Source organism: Arvicola amphibius, chromosome 10 (assembly GCF_903992535.2).
Source record: "Arvicola amphibius chromosome 10, mArvAmp1.2, whole genome shotgun sequence".
Taxonomy (NCBI): domain Eukaryota; kingdom Metazoa; phylum Chordata; class Mammalia; order Rodentia; family Cricetidae; genus Arvicola; species Arvicola amphibius.
The window spans coordinates 93,317,117-93,337,115 of record NC_052056.1 but is presented as its reverse complement, the minus strand read 5'-3'; the positions used below and the strand labels follow the sequence as shown (position 1 = coordinate 93,337,115).

Here is a 19,999-nt window from a genome sequence, read left to right as displayed (position 1 = left end):
GAAACAGAATCTCTCTTGTGTGGCCCTGGCTGTCCTGGAACCACGTAGACCAGGCCAGCCTTGAATTTACAGAAATCTTGCTCTGCCTTCCAAGCACTGAGATCAAAGGTATGTGCCACCATGCTAAGACTGGCCCTGGATGCCTGGTCTTTCTGCCTACACATCCAGCTCTGTGAGCACGCTTGTGTGCCCTGTTTTACCTGGTGCAGAAGATAGAAGCCCTAGCTGTCGAGCTGCCATGTGGGTGCTGGGAACTGAACTTGGGTCCTCTGCAAGAGCAGTACATGCTGCCCTTCATCAGCAAGACCCCTCTCCAACCCACAAGTGTATGTATTTAACATATAGTTTATATAAATTACAAATTATATATGCGTGTGTGCACACACGTGCGCGTTCACGCGTGGCAGAGTTCATGTGGAGGTCAGAGGATGATCTCAAGGTTGGTCTTCACTTTCCACCTTGTTTTGGTCACCTGTGTGGTCCTGGCCAGCTGGCCCGTGAGCTCCCGGGGGTCTCCTGTTTCTGTCTCCCATCTCACACGGGAACACTGGAATCACGGACAGCACTCCTGCACCTGCCCACAGGTAGGGAGGGCTGCAACTCGGCTCCTCACTCTTGAGTCATTTCTACAATCCTATTTTTTTTTTTTTAATTTTCCTAAGACAGGGCCTTCCCATGAAGCCTAACACTTGGAAACACTGAGCAGTGCAGGCTGACCCCCAACTCAAGGTCCTCTCCCACCTCAGGCTCCTGGGTGCCCCCGACTCAGGCTCACACTAGTTTGTCAGAAAGGGAGTAAGACAGCGGACAGGGTCAGCTCGTGAGGACTTGAAGCATGCACCATGCACCCACTCCACGTGTACTCCCACAACCTTGTAGGAAGAAGCAATCAGATACTAACAAGGCATATTTCAAATAGTTTAATTTTAAAAATACTCTATTCAGTGCTAAAATAGGTCTTCACTTGCTGTTGCCCATTTCCATTTTTTCTTAAACTTTTCTTTTTTTCAGACAAAAAATAAAATCATAAAGTTCAATTAAACATGCAGATTTGAAAGAAAAGGTAACTTTCTAGAAAGTCTGAGCTGAAGCAGGTACTGTGGTCAGAACCTCCATCCTGGCTGGGGTGTCTGCAGCAGAAGGCAGGGATGCTGGAATGAAAGGACAGTGAACCCGGACGCTGCGTGTGCGTGTGAGTGTGGGGAAGCGGAAGGTTCTGGCAGGCACAGGGCTGGGAGCAGCTGGGGCATCCAACAGAGACAGGCCTGCCTCAGGGACAGGGTGCCATCCCCCATGGGTCGCCTGCCCCCAGGTGGAGAGAGCCTGTCCCTCCTGGGAAAGCCTCCCCCACTGCTTTCCACATCTCTACCATCAGCCCGTCTTCCAGTAACAGCCTGCAGGGCCCTGGCCCTGCGGCTAAGTCCATGACTCTACAGTCTCCGTTCAAGTTCAAGTAATCCTAGGCACTCTTCTCTAGGGTGCCTTCCACACCACTCTCCTCACGGCAGTGCCAGCAGCTCCGTGCAGTGGTTCTGGAGGTGACAAATGAACCCTGATGCTCTGGCCTACTTGGGGTGCAGAAAAGCTGTGAGTGCTCCTCTGCTCAAGAACAAGCAGACACAGTGTCAGGGACAGGAAGATGATACAACGATCCCACGCCCTCCGTCATCCTTCTAGCCCAGAGGGCTCCCCTACACAGGCTCTGGACCCTAGTGCTTGCCTGGACCCCAGCGTCAGAGCTTGGCCAGACCAGAATGCAATAAATAGAGGCAGGGGCCAGGAGGCGAGGGGCCGGGACGGTGCTAGCTTTCCAACGTGGTTTGCGGTACTGCAGGTTGGTCCACACAGAATCGCTTCAAGGGCGGGGCACCGGAGTCCTCTTCTTCCTCAGTGGTCTAGAAATAGCAGGACAGACCATGATGAGCCTTCCCTCTGAGAAGCCCTGCCCATTCACGATCCTGCAGCCTGCCCAAAGGTGATCAAACCCTGAGCCTATTTTAGAAATGGCAACTCTGTTTCACCAGCAGACTCTGCACCCTACCACAGCACAGCTGTGCGATCCACCAAATCCCTAGGGTCTTTCCTTTCTTGGAAATGGGGAAAACAAGGACCTCTTACCTGTGTCTCTAATGGGACCGGTTCTTCCTTCGTGAGGGTGGGAGGTTCATCTGCAACTTCAGACGCAGGCAGCGATGGCTCTGCAACAGCAACAAGGTTAGCCCAAGGAAGGTCTAGCCTGGCCTTGGCCTGGGGAGAGTTATGGCAAAAGCGTGTAGGCCTTGGAACGACAAGCGCAGGCCTGGCTGAGGATGGATACAGTGTGACCAGACCATAGAGGACTACCATCCCAGCCTGGGTGGCAGACATGAAGCTCACCTGCCACTCCAAACAGCACCATTCCCACTCCCTCCCTGGGCTACAGGGGCTGCTACATTAGAGAGAACAGATGGAAAGAGCTAGAACAGCACACATGGCTAACAGCACGCACCCATTATCCACACTGAAACAAGTTCAATTTTGTGGCTTATTGCTAACAGGCCAGAAGCTATCAAGGGCCAAAGATGTATATGAAACACCCCCACAACTCACCCTCGAGGATCTCCTGGCCCAGTGTGGGTGGCTGGGAGTCATCAGTGCGGAAGTCTGAGGTGTGTGCAGGGCTCAGGGACTCGCTCTGCTCGGGGCTGGGGCTGGAGTTGGTGCTGCTGTCCACCTTGAGTTGGTAGACATCCGACACGGAACTCTGGTTGCTGTTCTCATCTGGGAACCAAACAAAGTAAAGAAACAGCTGGGATGGCACTGCCCAAGGCGCTTGGCCAGAGTCACCAACAGTTAGCGCTGGTGCAGATGCCTCTAAGAAGGAAGCCTGAGTGGGGTTCCTGGTGCCCTGGGAACTATCCCGAGCCTAAGCTGATTTGTTTGTTTTGAGAGAGGCATCACTACATAGAGCAGGCTGGCCTCCACTCACATCAATCCTCCTGGCTCTATTCCCCCAGTCCTAATTACAGGTGCGACTCAGCACACTTGGCAAGAATCACTGTGAACTCTGATCTTCCTGCCTTCACCTTTTTTGTGTGGTGCCAAGGATGGAACCCAGGCTTCCCGTAACTGAGAGAGCACTCTCCCAACTGAGCCATATTCCTAACTCAAACATTTCCTTTTTGCAATATACAGTACATGCAGCCATGTATGAACCTATGAACACGCCGAACTGTGGTGGTGCATGCCTTTAATCCCAGCACTCAGGGGGCAGAGGCAGGTGGATCTCTGTGAGTTCGAGACCAGCCTGGTCTACAGAGCTAGTCTAGGACAGTCAGTGCTGTTATAGAGAAACTCTTTCACGAAAAACCACAAACAAAAAGCCTATGAATACACCATTTCTACCCCAGTAATGTGGAACTCTGCTTATATAACCACGTTTTCTATTGCCTACCAATTACAGCTCAGGCCTGGTAGGTTCTCGCTGCACAGCGGGAGGTGGGGGTGCCATCTGTGCTTCCCCTGGCACATAGAATGGTAGCACCACGTGTCTGGCCCTCAGGGTTCCTGAAGGAAGCTGTGGTATGTGGAGGTGGTCACCTCAGGCTCTCAGCCACCTGACTGCCCCAAGGGTGAGAAGTTACCACTTGGGGGCTCTGTCTAAAGGCTTAAGGTCACCAAGTAAACTGACAGCAGAGACAGAGATGTGCACAGCTCCTCCTACAGCATCGCCTCCAGCAGTCACTGTCCTGGTCACCCGCACTTCAGACTTCTTGGTGGCCTTGCCTGATGTGGCAGCCTTGAGTCTCATGGCCTCACACCACAGACAGAGTGAGCACTCCAAGCCTGCAAGGATCCTAAGGTGGAGAGCGCTCCGTGCCCCGCACTTCTTAGAGCAGACAGAAGACGATCTCGTTCTCAGGCCTCATGGTCTGCCAGTCTTTAGCCTGGAGCCTGGCTCCAGCAGCTGGGAGCTTACCAAGTGTTATTCCATGAACCGTATCTCTGCCGGCCTTCCTGCTGCTGGCTCAAGACTCCTCTTCCCAGACTCCCTGGAAAGCTCCTATTCTATACACTCTGTATCAGTATCACTCACTCTGTGTTCACTAGGGTGGAAAGGCCCATCCCATGAGCTCCGATGCTTCCACTGGCCCTTGTGCACACACTGGTCACCAGTTCTCACGCTTTATGGGCAGTGCCTGGAGCTGCCCTGTCCCCAACATCCCAGTATCAGGCACAGGAAGTACAAACAGGCTGAGGCCTCCGCCTCCTAGAGCGTTCTGATCAGTGTACATTCTTTCCCTATGTTCTCCTGCCTCTGTGACACTGACCTTGGTGGGGAGGAAAGAGAGCAGGGACAACTGCATGCTGGGTAGCTTCACATGCAGTTCCAAAGAGACAGCATAAGTCTTCCCTCTTTCCAAGACCACTATCCTCTATACTAAAATGGCAATTTTCTTTTTTCGAGACAGGGTTTCTCAGTAGCTATGGAGTCAGTCTTGGAACTCACTCTGTAGACCAGGTTGGCCTCGAACTCACAGAGATCTGCCTGCCTGTCTCCTGAGCGCTGGGATTAAAGGCACGCACCACCATCATCCAGTGGAAGTGGCATTTCTAATGAAAAAAATAAAGTTCTGATCCAGGTCTGGTGGCACAGACCTATCTATATATAATATCAGCCACTCGGGAGGCTGAGGTAGAGGGATTCAAGTTCCAGGCCAGCCTGGGAAACCTACAGAGAGCCTATCTCAAAATTAAAATTAAAACAGGGTTGCAGATATAGCTCAGAGGCAGAAGCTTGCACTCACGAGGCTGTAGATTCAGTCCCAAGTACTGTCCCCCCAAACAACAGCAGCAACAGTGTTCTGTCTCTGTGCACTCTGGGTATGCGGATGCCGGGGTCTCTAATGGGGACGACAACAGCCGCACGTTTGTATCATGGACTGACAGGGGGTGAAAATGAGGATGACATGAAATTACTTTATAGCTAAGACGCTGTGTAGGTGAAAAAGGCATGAGTGGTTCTCACCCTTCCTAACGCTGTGACCTTTATACAGTTCCTCGTGTTGTGCTGACTCCCAACCATAAATTATTTTGTTGCTACTTCATAACTGTAATTTTGCTACTGTTATGAACTGTAATGTAAATATCTTGCTTTCTGATGGTCTTAGGTGACCCCAGTGAAATGGTCATTCAGCCCTCAAATGGGCCAAGACTTGCAGGCTGAAAACCGCAGCAGGAAGGCAGAGCTATAGGTGCAGGGGTCACTGAGGCTGACTGTCTCAGGAGACAGCAGCCTTGGCTGTGGGTGGCCTACTCTGAAGCAGCATGATAAAACAGACACCCTAAAAAAGAGACAGTTTCTAGTGGGCAGTGGTGGCACAAGCCTTTAATCCCAGCACTTGGGAGGAAAGGGCAGGTGGATCTCTGAGTTAGACACAGCCTGGTCTACAGAGCGAGTTCTGGGCAGCCAGGGGTGACATCCACTGGTTACAGAACTGTAGATATCTGGTATCCTCAGCTTCTAGCCTCACCTTCCAACACTGGACAACGAGAACATTAACATCTACCTTGCAGGGTTATCATTATGATTAAAGGAAAGGCTCTCTGAACTAAAAGTCAAGCTCTAGCACAGGACTTGAATGCTATGTGGTAGTTTTTCCAGAGAAAAGAACTCACTGTGCTGGGGTTGGCTCCCAGGACCTTGAACATGCAGGCAAGGACTGCTGCTGAGCCACACTGCCAGCCCAGACATCATGTTCTTTTTTTCACACACACACACACACACACACACTTTTCATTACATGTATGTGTCTGTGTGTCTGTGTGTGAATGAGTACCAGCGGCATCCAAGGAGACTAGAAGAGGTCAGATCTCCTGAGACTAGAGTTTTTTCAAGTAGTTAGTAGTGAGCTGCCTGATGTGCATGCTGGGAACCAGTGAACCATTGCTCCAACCCAGTTTTTTGTTTTTCTAGACAGGGTTTCTCTATATAACCCTTACTATACTGGAACTCGATCCGCCTGCCTCCGCTTCTGGAGTGCTGGGATTAAAGGTGTGCGCCACCACACATGGCTCCAAGGTATGTTCTTATTCCTGTGACTTCATTAAGGTTTTCTGATTTTTTTTTTAAAGATATTTTTATTTTATGTGGGTGAGCATTTTACCTGTGTGTTTGTATGAGTATCACTTGTGTGCCTGGTGCCTGAGTAACTCAGAAGGCATCAGAAGGAGTGGGGTCGTGGACGGTTGTGAGGAACCATGTGGGTGCTGAAAACTGAACCTAGGACCCTACAAGAGCAACAAGTGCTCTTTACCACTAAGCTATCTCTGTAGCCCCCAACTTTTTTTTTTTCTGCAAGGAAGACATACAGAATCAACTCACCCTGGAATTCAAGAAGGAGAGAGGAATTGGCTGAGGCATCAGAGGGAAAGCCATTGGTTTCCCGGGTTGCTGAACTGTTCGATTTTGACTTTTCTTTCTATAAAAGGAAAAACAAAAAAGAGGAATATGACAGAGAGCTAAGCAAGAGACTCACAAAGGACAAGGGCACTTGCTATGTGAAAGCCCTCAGAGGTCTGAGCAGGAGTAATGGGGAAACTGGGAGCCCAAGAGGAGCATGACAAAGAGTGACCTCTAGAGCCGAGCAGCTGAGCAACAGGGCAGGTAACTTGGCCTCTCCTATGGCTCCATGGTTCCCTTCTGCCCTGACTGCAGCTCTCAGCCAGACCCTCTGTGTCGAGAAGTAACAAGCAAAAAAATATGTGCATTTGAGAAAGACCCGTGGGATTTTTTCTTTTTGCTTTTTAAGTCAGGGTTTCTCTGTATAGCCCTGGCTGTCTTGAAATTCACTCTGTAGACCAGGCTTCAAACTCAAAGATCCACCTGCCTCTGCCTCCTGAGTGCTGGGATTAAAGGGCTGGGATTAAAGGGATTAGAACTAATTCTTTTTTTTTTCTTTTTTTTTTTTTTAAGATTTATTTATTTATACAGTATCCTGCCTGTAGGCCAGAAGAGGGCACCAGATCTCATTACAGATGGTTGTGAGCCACCATGTGGTTGCTGGGAATTGAACTCAGGACCTCTGGAAGAGCAGTCAGTGCTCTTAACCTCTGAGCCATCTCTCCAGCCCCTAGAACTATTTCTTTAACTGATTTAAATTATATTTAATTGTTTATTTTGTATGTGTACATATATGAACTTGTGTGTTGGTCAGAGGACAATTTAGGGCAGTCAGTTCTCTCCTTCCTGGGAATTGAACCTGAGCCATCAAGGGCCTTTATCCATTAAGCCACTGCCTGCCCATGCAGACTTAAATTTACCACTTAACTATATAAACATACATTTTAGTAGTTATACGATATTCTATATGCCATGATTCACCCAACCACTCCCCAGCTATTGGATATTTAGCTTTAAGATAGTTACAATTATGTTTATTACTACAAAGAACAAGATCATAATAACTTCACTTTTCCTGATATTTTTGTTTTGTTTTTTGCTTTTTTAATATTTATTTATTTATTTATTTATTATGTATACAGCTAGCCAGAAGAGGGCACCAGACCTCATTACAGATGGTTGTGAGCCACCATGTGGTTGCTGGGAATTGAACTCAGGACCTTTGGAAGAGCAGCCAGTGCTCTTAACTGCTGAGTCATCTCTCCAGCCCCCTTGTTCTTTTGCTTTTTGAGGCAACGTTTCTTTGTATAACAGTTCTGGCTGTCCTAGATCGATCGATTGATCCCCCCCCCCCCCCCTCTCTCTCTCTCTCTCTCTCTCTCTCTCTCTCTCTCTCTCTCTCGACCAGGCTGGCCTTGAACTCACAAAGATCCTCCTACCTCTGCCTCCAAAGTGCTGGGATTAAAGGTGTGTGCCACCATTGCCCAGCTCTGAATTACTCTTTACTCAAATAATTAAAAAAAAAAAAAGGAAACAAACAACCCTATTCATTTTAGGTCCAAAAGTATAACCATACTATTACTATTTTTAGAACGTCTATGTCTCATTTTCTTTTCTGCATTTTTGCAGCAGTGGGGCTCAAACTCATGATCTCATGAACGTTAAGCACTCAAGCACTTACCCTGGAGCCAGTTGCACTATTAAAAAAAAATTCTCAAAATCATACCAGTAAATGAGCATTTGAGTTAAAGAGAAAATCAAAGAACTTAAGAAAAACTTGTAACAAAAACTGTGTCAGAGAAAATTTGACAACCATGTATGCCAAAATTTGGAGACAACTGCACTGGACAACAAAAAAATCAAGTGGCTTTTTAAAAACACAAGAATAACCCAAAAACCCTCCCTTTAAAAAATGGCTGGAGATTGATGAAATGGTTCAGTCATATGGTGCTTGTCACACAAGCCAGAGGATCTCAGTTCATAGCCTAAAAGCCAGGAGTGGAGGCATGCAGGTGGTAGGTGGTGCATAGGCGTACACACACACACACACACACACACACGGTAGTTCAGTGGCAGAATGCTTGCCTAGCATTTGTGATGCCCTGAGCTCCATCCTCAGCACTGCATGAAGTCAGGCATGGACAGTGTAGGACTGGAATCCCAGCGCCTGGGGGGCAAGAGGACCAGAAGTTCAAGGTTGTCCACGTGTTCACTTAGGAAGTTAGACACCAGCCTAGGCTACATGAGACTATCGCAAACAACAAACAAAAACCAAACAGCGACTGAAGAGATACAACGGCGTTAAAAAACACTGGCTTTCCTTTCATAAAACTTGGGTTCAGCACCCACATGACAGTTCACAACCATCTGTAACTCCATTTCTAGGGGATCTGATGCCCTCTTTAATCTCTGCTGGCACCAAGCATGCATGTGGTACACAGGCATACACACAATCAGAATACTCAAACACAAAAAATACAATAATTAAACAAACAAAAATGCCCCATGGGATCAAACACTCAATAAACTAGAAAAAGAATAAAGAGTAAACAAATGAGCCGGGTGGTGATGCACTCCTTTAATCCCAGCACTCGGGAGGCAGAGGCAGGTGGATCTCTGTGAGTTCAAGGCCAGCCTGGTCTACAGAGTGAGATTCCATTGCAAAGTCCCCAAAATGAATAAATAACACTAAACACTTCTATTACTCAGGATACTACAGGGTATTTTTAAAAAACAAGTTACAAATGTAAAGACTCATGGATAGCATAATGGACAATAAGCAGAGTTCCCAAAATTCATAAGAAAAAGACTATGGGGCTGGAGAGATGTTCGGTGGTTAAGAGCACTGGCTGCTCTTCTAAAGGTCCTGAGTTCAATTCCCAGGAATCACATGGTGGCTCACAACCATCTATAATGGGATCTGATGCCCTCTTCCGTCAAGCAGGCATGCATACAAATACAGCACTCATATACATAAATAAATAATTTTTTTCTGAGACAGGGTTTCTCTGTTAACAGTCCTGCCTGTCCTGGAACTCGCTTTTTAGACTAGGCTGCCCTCAAACTCACTAAGATCTGCCTGCCTCTGCCTCCTGAGTGCTGGGATTAAAGGCATGTGCTACCTCCACCACCTGGCTATAAATCATTTTTAAAGAGAAGAAAAAAAAAAGGAAGAAAAAGACTATAATATAAGGAAATTGCCAAGCCTAGTGATGCACACCTGCAATTTCAGCACTCAGAAGGTAAAGGCAGGATGATCAGAAACTCAAGGCTATCCTCTGTGGGTTTGGGCCAGTCTGAAACCCTGCCTCGAGAAAAAAAAAAACAAGAAAACGACGCTGTGAGCAAACTGAAAAATGGGCAGAAGACCTACACAGGCCCCTCCCTAAAGACATCCAGATGGTGAGGAAGCACTGACAGGGTTTCTGCTCCAGAGAGAAGTCACCAGGGAATTTATGCTAAGTCTGGCAACGCTGCACCCAGTCTAGGGAGCATAACCATATTCCCACTGCAATGTGGTCCTGCTGGAAACAGAAACTGGTATCGGCACTCTAGAAAACAGTTCCGTAATAGTTCCTATAGGCCAAAAAAATACAGTGGCGATCCATTGTCTGGAATGCTAGGAATGCTACTAATCTCTACACTAAACATGAATGTTCTAGAGGTACTCAAACCAGGAGCGATCTAGACATCCACATACAGGACGAACAGAGAGAGGGACGGGGATATGGTTCCATAGATAGCATTGCCATGTAAGCAGGAGGGAAAACTGGGCAGATGAGACAACCCTTCTTGCCACCCTAGTGCTAGGAGGGTGGGACCAGGATCAATGAGACAAGCTTAATTCAGAGAGCCTACCTCAGTAAATCAGGTGGAGAGTGACAGAGACACCTGTCATCAACCTTTGACCTCCTCATGTACAAACACATACATGCACACTACACACATGAGGAAGAAGGGAGTAATTATGATCAGGCCTGATGGAGTATGCTTGTAATCCCAGTACTCTGGAGGTACCGACGGAATATCAAAAGGTCAACGTACAATTCAGAGGGAAATTCTCTATCAATATATCAATCTATATATTCAGATATATATATATATAGATATATAGATATATATCTATATATATAGATATATAGATATATATCTATATATATAGATATAGATATATCTGTATCTATAAAACAAAAACGTAGTCAGACATAATGGCACACACCTTTAACCCAAGAACTCAGGAGGCAGAGGCAGCAAATCTCTGTGAGTTCAGGGCCAGCCTGATCAATATAGCAAGTTCTAGAATATCCAGGGCTAGAGAGACCTTGTCTTACCCCTCACCCCCACAATAAAAAGCTGTAAACAAAGAATAGAAAGAGAGAAAAAAGAAAGTAAGCTCTATACTGCAAGAAAAAGAAAACCAGGACCAAAGGCAACATGAACTGATATAATGTATATACAGTGCAAGGCAAATCACGAAACAAACAAAAAAACAACAACAAAGAAAAATCATACACAAAAATAGACACTTTATGATTTCTTTTTTCATTTTTATTTTGTGTTTCTGGGCGCATTGCCCGCATACGTGCTGTGTACCACATGTGTATCTGGTGTCAGCAGAGGCCAAAACAGGGTATCAGAGCTCTTGGAACTGGAGTTACAAAGGGCGGGAGCCACCATGTGGGTGCTGGGAACTAAACTTAGGTCCTCCGGAACAGCATTCAGGGCTCAAAACTGCTGAGCCACCTCTCCAGCCCTATGATTCATTTGTATAAAGTTCAAAATCCATAAAAATGATCAGAGTGATAGTAAGAAATACGCATGAGAGTGACCACGCCTAGAGAAGAGGGCAGAGCGGCCCAGGGTCTTCAGAGTCAGTGAGGCTCTGTTCTTGGACCCCAGTGTTTCCATTCGTTCACTTAAGACAGGGACTCACACTGCAGCGCAGGCTGGTGTGGCATTCCCACTCCCACTTAGAATTCCTATTCCCGCTGCTTGCAGGGATTAGAGGGGTGCATCATTTACCCAGCTGTATCTAGATGTAGATTACAAGGACACTGGCCTATATTTATTAGACTGCAGAGTTGTTTCAAATGTTTCTACACACACACACACACACACACACACACACACACACACACACACACCTTTTTCAGTGCCAGACAAGGATTCTAGAGTCTCAAGCATTAGGAGAGACTGATCACAGAACTACACCCAAACTTTCTCTATGTATTTTTAAAAGGTTTGTTTATGTGCACGAGTGCTTTGCCTGCGTGTATGTCTGTGTACCATGTGCATTTCTGACATTGGATCCCTGGAAGTGGAGTTACAGGCTGTCTGTGAGTCACCAAGTGGATGCTGGAAACTAAACCCAGGTTCTCTACAAGAGCAACAAGTGCTCTTAACTACCGAGCCATTTCTCCGGCCCCTCATCTCATATTTTTAATATATATAAGATAGACAATATATGCAACAGGATGTATGCAGAGGTTAAAGGACAATTCTGTGGAGTAGGCTCCCTCCCTCTACCTCTACATGGGTTCCAAATACTGAAATAAGGTCGTCAGCCATATGCAGCAAGAGCCAGTACTCTATGTTTATCTTTAAAGATTTATTTTACTTTTTTTCTGTTTGTTTGTTTGTTTGTTTGTTTTCGAGACAGGGTTTCTCTGTGTATCCCTGGCTATTCTGGATCTCACTCTGTAGACCAGGCTGGCCTTGAACTTAGAGATCCGTTGGCTTCTACCTCCTGAGTGCTGGACTTAAAGGCATGCACCACCATCACCCAGTCTAGATTTATTTTACTCTTTGTGTGTGTGTCTATATATAAGAGCCCATCTATGGGGACAGAAGATGGAACTAGAGTTACAGGCATATATAAGTTGCCTAAGATGAGTTCTTGTATCTGAACTCTAGTCTAGTCCTCTGGTAGAGCAGTAAGTACCCATAACCTCTGAGCTATCTCAACCACTATATATGGTTTTCTGAGACAAGGTTTCATGCAGGCTAGGCTGACCTTGAACTAACTACAGTAGCTGAATCTGGCTTTGAATTCCTTATTCTCCTGCTTCCACCCCCTAAGTGTGAGGATCAGATGTGCACTAAGATGTCTAGCTTGAACTTCATATTTGAATCTTAGTCTAAAGATTAGGAAGAGTCTATAGATAATGAGTATTTTATCACCCTGAGAACTGTGTGACTGTGATCAATGGAAATAAAGCAGTGTGAGACTCAAAAACGAGCTCTTTCTATAGTGATGCATACATGTGGGGTCCTCAGAAAGAGCTGAGAGAAAAACCAGGAAGGGAAAGGGGCTCATAGTCCCATGCTATATCTATTTCCCCAAAGCTGGAATTGGAATGCAAGGCCTTGGACACTCTGCAAAAGTTCTACCTCTGAATCATCCCATCCCTAGACAAAGGTTTTGCAGAGAGTCTACATATTTTTCATGAACACGTGAACACCCACATGAACCTAAGGGCAATGACTCAGACAGGCATACGGCACAATTAGATGTGTAAGTGTACTGTTTACACACTACACGGAGGGTTAACCAGATCACAGCAGGAGACAACAAACTCGTTTTTAGGACAGGGTCTTGCACATGTGGCCATGGCTGGCACTGACCTTCAAACACTCCTCCTGTCTCTGCCCCATAAGTGCTCAGAGTAAAAGTGTATGCCACCACATCTTGCTGCAAATTTTCTTCAATGGTCCGACAGTAAATACTGTTTAAGTTCTGTGAGCTAGTGAATCCTAAAGCAACTAACTGCTACTGCGACTCAAAACCAGTCACTGACAACAAGGGAACCACAGTGTGTCCACAAAACCAGACTGACACTTGGCTGTCAGCTGGAATCCCCGCACTGTGGAGGATGATGAGCTCAAAATCAGCCTGGGCTACACAGAGACACCTACTATAAAAAGCAAAATGTGGGACCACAGTGATGGCTCAGTGGCTAAACACATCTGGTACTTTTCCAGAGGTCTCAAGTTTGATGAGTCCCAGCACCCATATGGTAGCTCACAACTGTCTGTAACCCCAGGTCCAGAGACTCTGGTACCCTCTTCTGGCCTCTGCAGGCATTCTACATGTATGGTAAGCAGGCAAAACACGCGGTACACATAAAATGAAAATAAATAATAAATATTTTTCAAATGTGGAGGAGCTGGAAAGATGGCTCAGCAGTGAAAGAGTTCTTCCTGCTCTTGCAGGATATAGGTTTTTATGTCCAGGACTTAGATAGTGACTCAGTCACCCATGACTCCAGGTCCAAGGCATCCAATGCCCTCTGCTGACCTTCCTGGGAATCAGGAAGGATATGGTGCATTTGTGTACATGTAGGCAGAACACCCAAATGGAAAACAACAAAAACAAAACACTATGCAAAAAAAATACAGGAATGGGGCTCAAGCTACAGTCTGGCCAAAGAGAGAACAAAGGAAGGTCTTACACAGACCATGACGGTGACTGAGGCATTGTCAACTCAGTGCCATGAAAATAAATTTCTTTATGATTACAAGAGGCACTCAATGAAAGTGAGAAAGTGGTATCTTTTGTGGTTGTCTCCCCCACTCACCTCCTTGCTGTCAGTCACAGGCACCCATTTGAATATCCTCAGGGATGTGTCACCTACAGTCACCCATTTCTTCTCCCTACAAGAGGAACATTAAATAGAATAAAGCACATTTTTTTGCTGTTGTTATTAACTACGATTACTGATTTTCTTTTTTTTCTTCTTCCTTCTTTTTTTTTTTTTTTTTCAAGATAGGGTTTCTCTGTAGCTTTGGAGTCTGTCCTGGAACTAGCTCTTGTAGACCAGGATGGCCTCGAACTCACAGAGATCCTCCTGCCTCTGCCTCCTGAGTGCCGGAATTAAAGGTATGCGCCAACACCGCCCGGCACGATTTCTGATTTTCAACAGATTGCTCTTTGATCTGGAATGCCTTCTAGATTTCTCTACCAAAATCACACCTGAAAATAGGTTTGTATGACAGGATGTAAGTGCAGTGGGGGTGAAAGCCAGGCGTGGTGGTGCACGCAGCTAATCTTAGCACTTGGAAGGCTGAGGCAAGAAGACTGACACAAACAGGGGAGGGGGAAAGAGGCTTTGAAAGAAAGTGAGTGGTGAGTGTGGCTCAGTCTTAAAGGGCTCCCTTAGCATGCACAGATCCTCATTTTGATCTCCAGCAAACAGAAGTCAAAGAGGACCGTGAAGATAACTTCTAAGCCTCTTCAGACTGGTTTTGTTCATCTTCCAGTTAAGGGTCCCTCCAAAGACACACAATCACAGGAAAGGAAAAAGCAGCATTTGCATGCCGGGTAGTCAAGGCTATTCACAGCCAAAAACTACACTGAAGAAATTTGCAGATTTCAATCTTGAAGTTCAAAGCTTTGTAGCTACCTGTGTGTCTCTGGACTGGGAATACAACACAGCGGGAGGCACCAGTCTAGCAAGGCCAAGGCCGAGCTCCATCCCCAGCATACGAACAAAACCAATCCCCTCCCCCAACAGTCTTCTCTGTCCTAGTAAGGTAGAAATGGCAGAATTTCCACCATTCTAGCAAAGCAAGGTCACTTAAGTCAAACTATTAAGGCCTCACATGTATCTAGATTCAACTGAACCAGGTGAACCAATCAACTTTCAGCATTACTCCCGTTGGGCAGCAGGGACCTGGGCAGGGAGTGTGGGGGGGGGGCGGGGGGGGGAGTGAATAGAAGAAGGAAGGATGGAATCTAGGCTTTGGTCAAGTGTTCTACCATCAAGCAACATCCCTAGTCATTCAAAATGCTTCTTTTGTTTTGGGGTGTGTGTGTGTGTGTGTGTCTGTGTATTGGGACTCTTAAAATTGCCTAGACTGGCCTTAAATTTGTGAACCTCCTATAGCTGGGATAACATGTCTATCACAGACATCAGGCCCATTTCAAGCTTTTTTGTTTGTTTGTTTTGCAGTGCTGGGGACCAATGGTGGTCAAGGTCTCTACCACCTAGCTCTACCCCCAGTCCTTAAACTTTTTATAAATTTGCATGTCATCCTTGAGCAAGGGTCATGCTATTCTCTGCATTATTCCAATTTTAGTACACATATCTACTTTTTGCCTGTGTGGGGACCCAGAGTAGATGTCACATTATCTTCCTTCATCACTCTCCATTCATAGTAAGTCAGGATCCGGAGAGCTGGACAGACGGCTTGGCAGTTAAGAATACTTGTTGTTTGTTCTTGTGGAGGACACAGGCTAGATTCCAAGCACCTAGAGGGTGGCTCACAAGTGTCTCTAACTCTAGATTAAGGTGAGCAAATGCCCTCTTCTGGCCTGTTCAGGCATGAGGTACACACATGGTGCACATGCACACATGCAGGCAAAACACTCGTACATAAAATAAATAACTAGTTTTTAAATAAAAGAAGCCAGAATCTTTTGCTGAACCCAGAGCTCAGCAACTCTGGCCAGTCTAACCAGCCAGCTTGCTCTGAGATCCCAGGCTCTGATGCTGATTACCTGGTTACCAGAAGCCATAGTACTTGTCCAGCTTGCTGTTGGGTGGCAGGGAGCTGAACCCCAGTCCTACTTGTCTTGCAGTAACCACTGAGTCATCTCCCCAATCCAAACTTCTCTCTGGGTGTTTTTTTTTTGTTGTTGTTGTTGTTGTTTTTCTGAGACAGGGTTTCTCTGCAGCTTTAGAGCCTGTCCTGGAGCTAGCTCTTGTAGACCAGGCTGGTCTCGAACTCACAGAGATCCGCCTGCTTCTGCCTCCCGAGTGCTGGGATTAAAGGAGTGCACCACCACCGCCCGGCTTCTGTTTTTGAGACAAGGTCTTGCTAAGTATTCCTGGCTGGTCTAGAACTGGCTATGTATACCAGGATGGCCACAAACTTACAGAGATCATCCAGTCTATGCTTCCCGAGTGATTAAACATTTTTTTTAAAAAGAGAGGCATTTCACTATGTTTAGGACTGAAGCCCCTAGACTCAAGTAAGTGGTTGGCCTTGAGTAGCTAGGGGAGGAGAGGTGTGTTTTGCTGCATGTAACTTGGGATTTCTGAGCTAAAAAGTCAAACACCAGGCTGGGTTATATATAGTTCTATGGTAGAGAACTCACCTAGCATGAACAGGACTGTGGGGCTCTATCCCCAGAATTGGGGAAGGGGGGTTGGTTCAAAAGTGAACTGTCTTGCAGTTCAACCTAACATAATTAAGGAAAATTCTATGAAGGTGACCTGATCTAGAATCTCAAAATGTGGTTCTGAAGAACCAATACTTAAAACAATTTATTTTGAATATTTTATTACTTTTATGTAGGTGGGTGTTTTATATGCATGTGTGTCTGTTCATCATGCACATACTGTGCCCACAGACCCTGAAGAGAGTGTGGGATACCATTGACTGGAGTTACAGCTGGCTATGAGCTGCCGTGTAGTGCTGGGAACGGAATGCAGGTCCTCTGCAAGAGCAGCCAGCTGCTTTTAACATTGAGACATTTCTCCAGCATCCAAACTTAAAAGGGAAAGAAAAAAAGAAGAAAAGGAAAGAATTTTAATTATGTGCCTGTGTGTCTGAGCGTGGGTTTATGCACCTTTGTGAATAGTCTGAAAAAGGTGTTACAGATGATTGTGAGCTGCTTGACATGGTGCTGGGAGTCAAACTTGTATCTTCTGCAAGCATAGTACTCCAAACCAATAAAACCATCCCTGGTGTAGGGTGTATGAGGTCCTTCTGCCTATGTGTTGCTATCATTGGTTAATGGAAAAACTGCGCTGGTCTGTTGATAGGCAGGGAAGATAGAACTGAATGCGGGGAGGAAGAAGGGTAGAGTCAGGAGATGCTATGGATCCACCACTGCCAGAGATAGACATGCTGAAACTTGGCTGATAGGACACCACCTTGTGGTGATATACAGATTAATAGAAACGGGTTAAATTAAGATGTAGGAATTAGCCAATAAGAGAGCTAATGGACCAAGCAGTGATTTAATTAATAGAGTTTCTGTGTGATTATTTTGGTTCTGGGCAGCCAGAACAAACAAGTGGCCCCCTCCTCCTCCTACACATCCCTTTCAACAGAACTAGAAGTTAACCAGGTATAAAGGAGGCCTGCCTCATTATTTTCCTTACCAGTAAAAAAATTTCAAAAGGGGCACAAGCCCTTAATCCCAGTATTTGGGAGGCAGGGGCAGGCAGATCTCTGTGAGTTCGAGGCCAACCTGGCCTACAAAGCAAGTTCCAGAACAGGATCCAGAGCTACAACAGAGAAACCATCTCAGTAAACAAAAACAACACCAACAATAATAATACAAAAATAAAGGGGGAGTGTAAGAATTACATAGTAAACAGGAATGCCATGAGACTTGGATTTGCAAAAAAAAATCTCGCTGGGAGGTGGTGGTGCACACTTTTAATTTCAGCGCTCAGGAGGCAGAGGCAGGCGGGTCTCTGAGTTCGAGGCCAGTCTAGTCTACAAAGGACAGGCTGTTAAAGAAACCCTGTCTCGAAAAAGCAAAGAGAAACAAAAAAGAATAGCCTGTGTGCTGGCTAACACATGCCTTCAGGTATAGCACTTGGGAAACATGGGCAGGCAGATCTCTGAGTTTAAGTTCTAGTCTAAAAAAAAAAAAATAGTAACTAAATTACTAATCATTAAGTGATGGGGAATAGGCTCAAAGAGTTGGTTCTGAACAGTTTAATGCAATGAGATCCTGACCTACACGGTTCGCTCAATCTGGTTTTGCAATAAACATTTGCAGGGACGGCAAAAACAAATGTATCAAAAGTGCGCTAGCAGAAGGCCGCTGATCTACTGATATCAGGGATTTCTGTTCCGACAGCCACGTGTTTGCAAATTCTCAATTTCAACCACTTATCCCACAGAAAACTTGGTAACAACCGACATCACTGGGCAGTTGTGATGCGCAGGAGCGGAAGCCAAACCGAGAGACGCCAGGCACCCTTCCGCGAGGTCCTGTAACCCGCAGGAAGTGTAACTCCGCAGCGCCAGGTCCCGCCCAGCCACAGCGGCCGGAAGCGAACAAATGAAAGATAGTGGGCGGGGCCACAAGCCGACAGTCCTTTTGATTGGCTACTGCGAGCGCCGATTCTGACTTCACACCGACGCCTGCGCGCCCTCCTTTCGCCTTTTTGCTCCGGCCCCCTCCCCCCAAGGGCCGGCCTCTTGGTTCCCACCCTGCTAGTACGTGTCTGGCGGTCCCGCAACCCCACGTCGGCAACCCCTCCGCTCCCGCCCCTCACCATTTCCGCACTTTCTCGATGGCCGCCATCACCTTCTTGATGTCATCTTTGGCCCGGCTACGGGTCTCGGCCCGGACCGAACGGCCCGACATGGCGGCGGCGGGGAGTGGCTTGGGGCCGGGACACTGCTCCCAAGACGCGGGATATCACGCGCCTCACGCGCAGCGGTCCACCCGCCACCGCCACCGCAGCACGTCACCGCGACCGTCGCCCCCCTCCGAGCGCGCGTGCGCGAGGGACCGCGCGCACCCGCCCGCCCCTTGGGCCCTTGAGGCCTCAGCGCGCTTGCGCACCCCGCCCGGGGCGTCCCTGCTGTGCGCCTCGAGAGACCCTTGGGTTCTTGGGTTCCTCTCTGGCAGGCAGATCCTAATGTAGCCTGCACGTGGTGTGTGCCAGGCGAGGCTGCGACGTGGTGGTGGGATGAGATCTCAAAGTCTCCACTTTTCTTTTCTGCTACTTCAGTGAACTTTTTTTTTTGAAACAAAGTCTCAAGTATGCCCTTGAACTTGCTATGTAGGCCAAGCCAACCTCAAACTCAGAGAGCCACCTGCTTCTGCCTCCTGAGAGTTGTGTACCACCACACATGAGGAAAAAAAAATAAGTGTGTGTATAGAAGAGAGAACAACTTGTGGGAGTCGGTTCTCCCGTGAGTCATATTTTGTTGCCATTTAACTCCCAGATGGACCTGGCCCTTCGTGGAATTGTTTATGTTCTTCATGTTCATGGAACCGAAGACCTGTGTCATCATCGGTCAGAACATCTTAGCTCCTCAGCTAAATAACTGTCCCAGAGTCAATTTCACACCTTCATCTTGACTTCATCGTTGTTTTCATCTGTTTCTTCTGATTGGATCAATTACTTTTCCAAAGATCCTGCTCAAACTGCAGCTTTTCTTGAATATTCTGTACCTGACTCATACCTAGCACTCTATTGTCATGGAATTCAGTGATTCTGGATAAAGCAATGCCTATTTCTATGCAATATACCAGCTACTGAGGTCCTAAGTGTTTCTCCTTCGGAAGAACTTCTGGACCAGGGATTGTGACAAAAGGAACACTTTTCATCCCAATACTTGGTAGGCAGGAGCAGGCAGATCTCTGTGAGCTCAAGGCCAGCCTGGTCACATAGGGAGTTCCAGGACAGTCAGGGCTACAGAAAGAACAAATGTTTGATATAGTAGAAGATGCAGGCTAGAAAACAGATGTGTTCTCACAGAAACAACAAAAGGAAGAACACACAGTGTGATCTTGTAGCTGACATTATATGCTCAATATGTACTTTGTTGAATGGAGATAGAATTTTACTTGCAGTTCCAGGGAAATCAGGAGTTCAAGGTCATCCTTAGCTACATTGAACGTTTGAGGCCAGTTTGGGT

At 46.7% G+C, this 19,999-nt stretch overlaps 1 protein-coding gene and 1 pseudogene across 1 annotated transcript; both read right to left on the bottom strand.

Moving 5' to 3' along the window:
• Window positions 1-1,130: 1,130 nt before the first annotated feature.
• Window positions 1,131-18,862, bottom strand: Bcl7b (BAF chromatin remodeling complex subunit BCL7B). Its single transcript, XM_038346258.1, has 6 exons — window positions 18,625-18,862; window positions 13,960-14,035; window positions 6,365-6,461; window positions 2,590-2,760; window positions 2,119-2,198; window positions 1,131-1,895 (listed from the first exon to the last, which is right to left on the bottom strand). Exons 1-6 carry the CDS (start codon window positions 18,714-18,716, stop codon window positions 1,803-1,805), a joined length of 609 nt encoding a protein of 202 aa, XP_038202186.1. The 5' UTR covers window positions 18,717-18,862; the 3' UTR covers window positions 1,131-1,802.
• On the bottom strand, window positions 15,381-15,473 carry LOC119825805 (annotated as a pseudogene).
• Window positions 18,863-19,999: the final 1,137 nt, after the last annotated feature.

What these genes read in the sequence shown, in the direction of transcription:
- Bcl7b (XM_038346258.1), bottom strand. Translation starts at nt 18,716, where the DNA reads ATGTCGGGCCGTTCGGTCCGGGCCGAGACCCGTAGCCGGGCCAAAGAT. An exon ending in ATCGAGAAAGTGCGGAAATG is followed by an intron (nt 14,036 to 18,624) that starts GTGAGGGGCGGG and finishes TTCCTCTTGTAG; the next exon opens with GGAGAAGAAATGGGTGACTG. An exon ending in TCTCCTTCTTGAATTCCAGG is followed by an intron (nt 2,761 to 6,364) that starts GTGAGTTGATTC and finishes TTTGGTTCCCAG; the next exon opens with ATGAGAACAGCAACCAGAGT.